An 11,442-nucleotide genomic window follows, 5' to 3' on the forward strand; every position below is an offset into this window, starting at 1 on the left:
GAAAACCTTCATTGCTCAACGGGCTTCTTGGAATGTCTCAGAAAGATAAAATATAAAATCCACTTGTCTTATTTTGAATTCTCCTCCATGAGTTCAGTTTAAGTTTCATGCCTAAGTAAGAAGGATCCATGTCCTTAAAATATGGAACCTAAGACACATCAACCTATCCCATTCATGTTATAAGTATAAATAATTCTTCTAATGCTGCTGAAGTTAAAAAAAAATTCTCTAGTTTAATTGGTGTATGATGAATTAACTTCATATATACTTAACATAAACAGATAATTTGATTACTGCTAGAAATTTTTAATATTTTAGACTTTCTTCAAAGAAAGTTCAACTTTTTTGCAGTTGTCTTGATATAGAACACAAACATTATTTCAGTTATAAGTATCTGCCACCCTTTAAACACCTACACATGGATTTTGGTTATCTGTGATGATGTTGGGACTCTTTCCAACTCATAGTTTTTAACTAATATTCTACTTATAGATTTAAAGCCACTCAAAACTAAACAAAATCATATGAAGCAAGAAAAATGTCAAATCAAGCTAACAAACAAAGAAAAATGCTATAAAATAGAAACAAAAAAGAGCCACAAAGAATCAATCTAGATGAGATCAGATATGTAATATAAAAGAAAACATTGAAGATAATAGAGATATATTTATCCTAATCACTGCACGACAATACATTCTTTGGCACAAAATGGAATGGGTGATTATTTTAGGTTACCCCTGTGTACTTGGTTATAAGACAGCAATGAACCACTTGTGTGTGGTATGAGTCTCAACATCACCAATACCGTAACTGTTACAAAGGGTTACAAAGAGGTCTGCAAGTGGAAAAAGTCTCATCAACTAATGACATGGTAAAGCTAGTACATTCCCTTTCAGCTACCACCAGGGACTGACTTATGTTCCCCTATAAATTCATATATTGATATCTTAACTCCATCTCCCACCCATTTGACTACATTTGGAGACAAGACACTTGAGAAGTAATAGGGTTAGATAAGGTCATGAAGGAAAAGCCCTCATGATAGGATTAGTGGGTAAGAGCAAGAGAGAAACACAGATCTCTCTCTGCCATGTGGGGACACAAGAAGAAGATGGCCATCTGTTAGCCAAGAAGGGGACTCTTAGTTCAACCCAATTAACTGGATCTTGATCTTGGACTTCTCAGCCTCCTGAATTAATGGAAAACATATCTATTATTTAAGCTGCCCAGCCTATGGCATTTTGTTACAATAACCCAAGCAGACTGATACAGGAATTTTGGAGATAAGCATTGATTCCAAAAAGTCTAGATGATTTTGTCCTGCTAGAATGAGACCTCCTAATGCACTCTGAGTTCCTAAAGGCTATACTCAGAAATTCCTGTAAAGAGTGCCTGGGACTTGTTTCCCCAGTGCTGAGAGGGGAAAGCGCCAACCCAGTTCAACATTTACCATGGGGCAAACAATTACCAGAAGCCTTGAGCTAGTCCCACATGGTTTCTTTGGAACCATGAGGTGGATAATTGAGCTCTGATTATACTTGATGCTCTCTTCCTTCAAAGCAGACCTGTCCATTCCACCTGTCCATATTCCTTGAACCTTTCTGTTTCCTATAGTTAATGACTCCCATGTTATCTGCACTATTGTCTGAATGCTTGCTTTCTTTTTTTTCCTGGAGCCATATAAAGTCATTCTGACCTACATGGTAGCAGGGAATCAATATACCCCAGGAGTAGCCTTCAATCATATAAATACCTATTTTCCTATCATTTTAGTTGAATTAAAAGTGTGTTCTTTATTGGTTGCCTTTCCTTTCCTGTATCATTCTCTACCTCCTTGCAGGTAATTCCAGCACATCCCAAGTAAACTTCCAGTATTCAAATCCTTATATCTGACATTATCTCTGACAAAGAAGACATACACCCTGATATTTTGTGGAGTTATTTATCTTCTTGATAGATACAAGATCAAAATTATATCAAAACATATTTTTGCTTAAGAAGGGAATTTTTCTCCCTTGTAGAGTTGGGCTTCCATGTTAAGCAACTGAGCCAGTAGTTCTCAGAGTTTCTGTTCTGAAAGGCTCTTCCAATTTAGTTATTTATAGCTCAGACTGTAAAGCTAATGTGGACAGTGAAAACAATACTACCTAAGCTTTAATGAACTCTTAAAACACTTCAGACCTTGTTCTAAGAATTTGAAATATGTTACCTCATTTTGTTATATCCATTTTATGAGATAGATGCCATAGTGTCACCCAAGTGTGCAAATAACAAAGGAATAAAGGAACTTGCAGAAAAGATGGGTGTAACAATGTGTTCAAAGTAACATCACTACTAAATAGCCAAGTCAGGTTATAAACCCAGACAGTTTGAGTCTAGAATCCAGTCTTAAACACTGTAGTCTATTATCTCACTGACTTTCTCAGATGACTCAATTTTTGTTTCCAAATTGGTAGAGAGTAGGGCTCATATTTATCATCAGATTTTTTTCATTTGAATTGTCACTGTCTTACCTAGAGAATTTACTTCCATCTTCACTAATAGTAGTTTGGCCATTGGTAAGAACAGACATAACACCTCTGGGAGAAGGACTCTTGTAATCGATTATCTTACTACATGGAGGCAAAAAATAAATAAATAAATAAAAAATCAAGACTGAAATAGAAGAACACCTTTATTTTTCAGCTTAATCTTTCATTCAGTATTTATGGATCACCTACTGTGTTGCAGGCACAGTAGTAGGCCAAGTGAATACCATTGTGAGAAAAAAAAAAAAAAAAGGTTTCTTTTCTCCTAGAATTTATACTCTAGTGTGCTGATTAAAAATATATAATCAATATATACAGAACATTCCACCCTAAAACAACAGAATACTCATTCTTCTCAAGTGCACATGGAACCTTCTCAAGAATAGACCACATTCTGGGTCACAAATCAGGACTCAACTGATACCAAAAGACTGAGATTATTCCCTATATATTCTCAGATCACAATGCTTTGAAACTGGAGCTCAATCACAGGGAAAAGTTCAGAAGGAACTCAAACACCTGGAAGCTAAAGACCACCTTGCTTAAGAATGCTTTGATCAATCAGGAGATCAAAGAAGAACTGAAACGATACATGGAAACCAATGAGAATGAAGACACTTCGGTCCAAAACTTATGCGATACAGCAAAGGAGGTTCTAAGGGGGAAATACATAGCCACCCAAGCCTCCCTCAAAAAAATTGAAAAACCCAAAACACACCAGCTGTCTATACACCTTAAAGAACTGGATAATCAACAACAAATGAAACCAACTCCACACATAAGAAGGGAAATAATCAAAATCAGAGCTGAGATCAATGAGGTAGAAACCAGAGATACAGTAGAATGTATCAGTGAAACTAGAAGCTGGTTTGTTGAAAGAATCAATAAGATCGATAAACCATTGGCCACACTAATCCAAAAGAAAAGAGAGAAAGCCCAAATTAATAAAATTATGATTGAAAAGGGAGAGATCACAACTAACACCAAGGAAGTAGAAACAATCATCAGAAGTTAGTATCAACAGTTATATGCCAATAAGCTAAGCAACCTAAATGAAATGGATGCATTCCTGGAAAACTATAAACTCCCAAAATTGAACCAGGAAGAAATTGACAACCTGAATAGACCTATATCTAGTAACAAGATTGAAGCAGTGATCAAAAACCTCCCAAAAAACAAGAGCCCAGGACCTGACGGATTCCCTGGGGAATTCTACCAAACTTTCAAAGAAGAAATAACACCTATTCTCCTGAAGCTGTTTCAAAAAGTTGAAGCAGAAGGAAAACTTCCAAATTCTTTCTATGAAGCCAGCATTACCCTGATCCCCAAACCAGGCAAAGACCCTACCAAAAAGGAGAATTTTAGACCAATATCACTGATGAATATGGATGCTAAGATTCTCAACAAGACCCTAGCAAACAGGATCTACCAGCACATTAAAAAGATTATCCACCATGTCCAGGTGGGATTCATTCCTGGGCTACAAGGATGGTTCAACATTCGCAAATCAATCAATGTGATAGAACAAATTAATCTGAGAAGAGAGAAGAACCACGTGGTCCTCTCAATTGACGCAGAAAAAGCATTTGACAAAATCCAGCATCCATTCCTGATTAAAACACTTCAAAGTATAGGGATAGAGGGAACATTCCTGAACTTCATAAAATCTATCTATGAAAGACCCACAGCAAATATCATCCTCCATGGGAAAAAGCTTGCAGCCTTCCCGTTGAGATCAGGAACACAACAAGGATGCCCACTCTCACCACTCTTGTTCAACATAGTATTAGAAGCCCTAGCAACAGCAATCAGACAACAAAGAGAAATAAAAGGTATCCAAATTGGCAATGAAGAAGTCAAACTCTCTCTCTTTGCAAATAAGATTATTCTTTATATGGAAAACCCAAAAGACTCCACCCCCAAACTACTAGAAATCATACAGCAATTCAGTAACGTGGCAGGGTACAAAGTCAATGTACAGAAATCAGTGGCTTTCTTATACACTAACAATGAAAATACAGAAAGGGAAATTAGAGAATCGATTCCATTTACTATAGCACCTAGAATCATAAGATACCTGGGAATAAACCTAACCAAAGGGGTAAAAGATCTGTACTCGAGGAACTACAGAACACTCATGAAAGAAATTGAAGAAGACACAAAAAGATGGAAGACCATTCCGTGCTCTTGGATCGGAAGAATAAACATTGTTAAAATGTCTATACTGCCTAGAGCAATCTATACATTTAATGTCATTCTGATCAAAATTCCACCAGTATTTTTCAAAGAGCTGGAGCAAATAATCTAGAAATTTGTATGGAACCAGGAGAGACCCCGAATCGCTAAGGAAATATTGAAAAACAAAAATAAAACTGGGGTCATCATGTTACCTGATTTCAAGCTTTACTATGATCACCAAGACAGCATGGTACTGGCATAAAAACAGGCACATAGACCAGTGGAACAGAGTAGAGAGCCCAGATATGGACCCTCAACTCTACGGTCAAATAATCTTCAACAAAACAGGAAAAAACATACCGTGGAAAAAAGACAGTCTCTTCAAAAAATGGTGCTGGGAAAACTGGACAGCTATATGTAGAAGAATGAAACTCAACCATTCTCTTACACCGTACACAAAGATAAACTCAAAATGGATAAAAGGCCTTAACGTGAGACAGGAATCCTTCAGAATCCTAGAGGAGAATATAGGCAGTAACCTCTTCGATATCAGCCACAGCAACTTCTTTCAAGATATGTCTTCAAAGGCAAAGGAAACAAAAGCCAAAATGAACTTTTGGGACTTCATCAAGATCAAAAGTTTCTGCACAGCAAAGGAAACAGTCAACAAAACAAAGAGGCAACCCACGGAATTGGAGAAGATATTTGCAAATGACAGTACAGACAAAAGGTTGATATCCAGGATCTATAAAGAAGTCCTCAAACTCAACACACAAAAAACAGATAAACATATCAAAAAATGGGCAGAAGATATGAACAGACACTTCTCCAATGAAGACACACAAATGGCTATCAGACACATGAAAAAATGTTCATCATCACTAGCCATCAGGGAGATTCAAATTAAAACCACATTGAGATACCACCTTACACCACTTAGAATGGCCAAAATTAGCAAGACAGGAAACAACATGTGCTGGAGGGATGTGGAGAAATGGGAACCCTCTTACACTGTTGGTGGGAATGCAAGTTGGTCCAGCCACTTTGGAGAACAGTTTGGAGATTCCTCAAGAAATTTAAAATAGAGCTTCCCTATGACCCTGCGATTGCACTACTGGGTATTTACCCCAAAGATACAGGTGTAATGAAAAGAAGGGCCATCTGTACCCCAATGTTTATAGCAGCAATGGCCACGGTCGCCAAACTGTGGAAAGAACCAAGATGCCCTTCAATGGATGAATGGATAAGGAAGATGTGGTCCACATACACTATGGAGTATTATGCTTCCATCAGAAAGGATGAATACCCAACTTTTGTAGCAACATGGATGGGACTGGAAGAGATTATGCAGAGTGAAATAAGTCAAGCAGAGAGAGTCAATTATCATATGGTTTCACTTATTTGTGGAGCATAACAAATAGCATGGAGGACAAGGGGAGTTAGAGAGGAGAAGAGAGTTGGGGGAAATTGGAAAGGGAGGTGAACCATGAGAGACTATGGACTCTGAAAAACAATCTGAGGGGTTTGAAGTGGCAGGAGGTGGGAGGTTGGGGGATCCAGGTGGTTGGGTATTAGAGAGGGCACGGATTGCATGGAGCACTGGGTGTGGTGCAAAAAGAAGGAATACTGTTATGCTGAAAATAAAAAATAAAATAAAAAAATACCAGAAAATGTATATATATATATATATAAAATCATATAAAAATGAATAAAATATTTATAGGTATTTTAAAGTGCTCATTAAACACACACACACACACATACATACACACACACACGTTGGATTTTATTCTGAGTGTAGAGACAGTGGAAGATTTTAAGCATAAAAGACATAAGCTGTTCTATTTTTTAAATGATAAACTTAGGTTCCATGTAGAGTTAATTGATGAGGTCAGGGAAGAACAGAAAAACTACTTTGTAAGATACACAAAAGTTTAGGCTAACTGGAGATACTGGCGAAGATAATAGGACTAGACAGGCATGGGGTATGTTATATGTGTGTATCCAACAAGACTTTTCACCTACTTGCTGCTGAATTCCCTTAGTTGACTATATTCTAAAGGTTTTCACAGTAAACAATATAAGGGAAGAGGTGAATGTAATGCCAAGAGCAGAGGAAGTATACCCTACATAGTGTAGAGTTCCTCTATCATGCTGATTCTACTTCTTTTTTTTTTTAAGATTTTATTTATTAATTTGACACAGAGAGAGAGATCACAAGTAGGCAGAAAGGCAGGCAGAGAGAGAGGGGGAAGCAGGCTCGATGCTGAGCAGAGACCCCCCAATGCGGGGCTCGATCCCAGGATTCTGGAATCATAACCTGAGCCTAAGGCAGAGGCTTAACCCACTGAGCCACTCAGGTGCCCCTGATTCTACTTCTTTTTTTTTTTTTTGGAAATAATGCAAAACATTTATTTTCTATATGAGACAAGAACACAGCTAAGTAATCCAAGTCTACTGCAGCATTATAAAAATCATCCCTTCACCACAGTGTAAGATTTAAATGCATCTGCACAAGGGTGCACACTATATAAAAGGAGTAAGGTTGCTGCTGCCCTGCCAAGCACTTCCGGTCCCTACCCAGGTCCGACTGCAATACTGGTGGTCCCAATGGCTCTATCAAAATAAATTGTGTTTAAAAAATAAAGCATTTAAAAAGACAAGTCAAAATGTCTCAGAAACTGTATCTCCAACTCAAACTTCATCTATTTTAATGTATTATTTGCCTCCCACTAATAAACCTTTATTTCACTCATTATAATTGAGCAATGAATCTTCCACACTGAAATATCTTCCTTGCCCAATTAACCCAAAGGAAAAAAACTGAAATGATTAGTAAAGAAAAATGTAGGGACTAACACACCCTTTTAATATGTTTTTAAATATTTTTAAGGTTTAAAAAGTGTTTAAAGTTTGTAGTTCCTAGTAGGAAAACATTATCTGAATGAATACCCTAATGGCAACAATTGTAGAATGTTTCAGTTGCATGGGGAGCAGAGGGGTAGGGATTCTCTTCACAGCACGCCAGCTTTCTTCATGAGAAGGTCGGAGGTACACTGGTTTGTATTATTGCGACATCCATTAGGTGATCGAAGTTGCTTTTCCTTCAGCAAGGGCTTTATTTGTCATAAGGGCATTATGCTTGACCTCCAAATTTGGCTGATAATTTACTGATGAGATTCATAACCTTTGGGTTGCTCTGATATTTTGACATATTCACTGGGTTCTGGGCCACATCCTGGAAGGCCACCATAACTTCTGGATCCTGCATGGCTGCAAGAACTTCCGGATCACTAAGAATTTCATTGACCCCAGGCATTCCTGCCATTTCAGGCATCCCCCGTGCCATTCCAGGCATTCTTCCAGGAAAATTACCAGGCATTCCCCCAGGAAAGCCACCTGGGAAAGAGCCATACTGAGCTCCTGATTGTCGTCTGGCTTCTTCCTCCCTCTGGGCTCTCTCATGTTCTTCCCGAGCCTTCTTAACCCTTTCTATTCTTTCTTTGATCTCTCGCTCTTGACGTTTTCGCTCATATTTTCTCCGATGTTCAGCAATTTTCTGGGCCCTCGGTTGAACTTCTTTCAGCATTGCACTAGCATCTTCATCATAATCCAGTTTACAAGCAAGGGCAAGATCATGTGCTGCTTCTTCCCAATGGCCCAGAAGTCTATGTGCTTTCCCACGCCACTTATAAGGCTGAGCTGAATCGGGATTTATTTCAATAGCTCTGTCACAGTCTCGAATGGCAGCATTTGGCTTCTGTAATTTGATGAAGACACTGGCTCTCTTGGCATACAGAATGGCCAAGCGAGGATTTAGTTTGATGGCATCTGTGAACAAGTCAATGACTTTCTGTAGTTCACCATCATTTAGGGCATCAATGGCAGCCACTTTTTTATCATTTGCCTGATCCATCATTTCCTCGGTTATCTCTACATTTTCATCTCCCATTTCTTGAGGGGCATCGGTATCTGGTTCAATCACACCTTCACTGTCAATTTCTAGATCACTCTCCTCACTTGATGGTTCATCTGTCTTTATGTTTTCCTCCACCTTCTCACTATCTGGTTTTTCTTCCTTGACACTGTCTTCTGATTTAGTTTTATGAGTGGCAGGTGGTATTTTACACCCCATGCTCTCCACCCACTCCCACAGGAAAGGCATTTCCTCGGTGTGCAGAATGCTCGGATCCTGCTTACACATTTTCATGAAAGCCCGAAGCTCGCTCACTTTGCGGGGGTCCATGGTCCGGAGGCAGTGGCAGGCGGCAGGCGCGGCTGAGGTTGCGACCGGATTCCAGGCGCGGGTACTAGCTCAGCGTGATAGTGTGGAAGGCCCTGATTCTACTTCTTAATAATAATTTAATTATCATTGACTGGGCCTGGTCTTCCTATAGTGTACCCTATCTCGCAGTGTCAAAAACCAAATATAAGAATATGACAGGAAAAGAGAATGAAAAAAAGTAGTTCTAAAGAGAGTACTCGTTTTGGGGACTTCATATTTTGTGTTGGAAATAAAAGCATAATTAAAAGGAAAAAAAACCGCATTCCATTATATCATATCTTTCTATAGTGCTTCAACATTTAAGATGAATAAATTTGTCCTAAAAAGTGTAAACAATGTCAACATTTAAATGTATTTGTTGAATGGGAAAAATACAACCAATCTAGGTTATTTCTCTATTAAAGGACAGATCTTGACAGGGAGTCTGTGACTCAGTCAGTTAAGCATCTGCCTTCAGCTCAAGTCATGATCCAGGGTCCTTGTATGGAGTCCTGCATTGGGCTCCCTCCTTAGTGGGGCTTCTGCTTCTCCCTACCCCCTCCCCCACCACCCTGCTCATGTTCTCTCTAAAAAATAAATAAATAAAATATTTTAAAAATATGAAGTATGGATCTTGAAATTCTCTTTGTGCTGTAATTCGAGCTGAAGTCAAAGTTTCATCATGTAAGATGAGAAACTATTTAATAAAATCTTACTCTCTAGGGGTGCCTGGGGCTCAGTCAGTTAAACATCTGTCTCTGGCTCAGGTCATGATGGGGAGGAGTCCCTAGGATAGAATACCGCAGTAGCACTCTGATCAGAGTGGGGAGTCCACTCCTCTCTCTTCTTCTGTCCCTCCCCCTACTCATGTTCTCTCTATCTCTCAAATAAACTAATAAAATCTAAACAAACAAACACACTCACTAATCTTATACCCACACCTATTATTTTCTAGGATTCTAAGTTAGTTTCCACAACTTGAAATAAATTAATCAGGGAGAGCTGGAAAGAAACAAAGATGGTCACATTTAGTAATGACAAACTTATAAATACTATTCAGTGCAGCTTATTATTATACTCTCTGTCTATAATAAAGAATATTAGTTCAGATAAGGAATGTGATTTTTATAAACTAATGAATTGATTAGGAAAATTCTCATTCTTTCAGATCAGACCAAAAACCTGCATTTAAATTATCAGCCATAACATAAATGAATAATAAATTGGTGCATAGAAATAATAAATGCAAACTCATTTCTATGAGTTTATTTTCATTTTATGTAGTAATTCATAGCATCTGCTATTGATCTTCAATTGAATCTTCACATTTATGTGATCTCGTAATATTAACTATTATACAAAGAAATATCTTTGAATATTTGTAGAATCCTACAATCCTACAATATTTGTAGAAACAATCCTACATTCCTAGCCATTTTATAAGATAGAATCTGAAATTGTATTTTTGAATAATGAACATATATAATGGAACTATAGCAAATCAAGCATATTTTATAAAATATAATGATACAACCTAATAATGTAGATCAACAGAATTCCTTTTTTCCCTGTCTTTCCTACAAATACCAGGCAAGAGGCATGACTTAAAATATTTTTATGATCTGTGATTCCAGTAGTGAAAACACATCTCATTTCAATAAATGCCCTCCTCTGCTCTCCCTTATGCCCTAAATTACATTGTATACTCCTTCTTTCTTTCCTTCCTTCTTTCTTTTCTCCTTTCTTTCTTTCTTTCTTTCTTTCTTTCTTTCTTTCTTTCTTTCTCTTTCCTCTTTTCTTTCCTTTCTCATTTTGTCTTTGGTTTCTACTTCCATTGTATTAAAGAAATTTCATCTATATTGCTTTCTTTTGGAGATTTATTGAGGATTTCTCTAGTCGTCAGTTCTTGTTGATGTCTCATGGGCTCTCTTTTTTCAGCTCTATTAAAATATAATTGACATGTAACATTGTTCAAATTTAAGGTGTACACCACACTGATTTGATAAATGTAATGCATATATTCCAAAATGGTTACCACAATAGTGTTAGTTAATGTGTCCATCCGTCCTCACATAGTTATAATTTGTATGTGTGTCTGTGTGTGCACATGTGCATGCCATGAGAACTTTTAAAATTTACTAGGTGATAAAAAATCAAATCAATCAATAAATAATAAAATATATACTGGTTGATAAGCAGATGATCCTCCTTCTGACATATGGTTAGAAGATCTAGAGTAGCCTAACACTATGGCACAATGCCTACACATTTCACCTCACTTCATCTCATCATGTAGACCTTTTATCATTTCACATCATTACAAGAATAAGAGCAAGTACAGTGTAATAAGATATTTTGAGAGAGAGATCATATTCACACAACTTTTATTATAATATATTGTTATAATTTTCTATTTTATCATTAGTTATTATTAATCTCTTACCTTGCTTATTTTTATTTTTATTTTTTATT

At 37.3% G+C, this 11,442-nt stretch overlaps 1 protein-coding gene across 1 annotated transcript; it reads right to left on the bottom strand.

The window, feature by feature from the left end:
• Positions 1-7,099: 7,099 nt before the first annotated feature.
• Positions 7,100-9,024, bottom strand: LOC116867803 (hsc70-interacting protein-like). Its single transcript, XM_032857629.1, has one exon. The coding sequence runs from the start codon at positions 8,950-8,952 to the stop codon at positions 7,843-7,845; it is 1,110 nt and encodes a 369-aa protein (XP_032713520.1). The 5' UTR covers positions 8,953-9,024; the 3' UTR covers positions 7,100-7,842.
• Positions 9,025-11,442: the final 2,418 nt, after the last annotated feature.

The sequence above is a fragment of the Lontra canadensis genome, unplaced genomic scaffold (assembly GCF_010015895.1).
Source record: "Lontra canadensis isolate GAN:19392208 unplaced genomic scaffold, GSC_riverotter_1.0 scaffold1, whole genome shotgun sequence".
Lineage (NCBI taxonomy): Eukaryota > Metazoa > Chordata > Mammalia > Carnivora > Mustelidae > Lontra > Lontra canadensis.

Coding starts and splice junctions, on each gene's coding strand:
- LOC116867803 (XM_032857629.1), bottom strand. CDS start 8,952: ATGGACCCCCGCAAAGTGAGCGAGCTTCGGGCTTTCATGAAAATGTGT.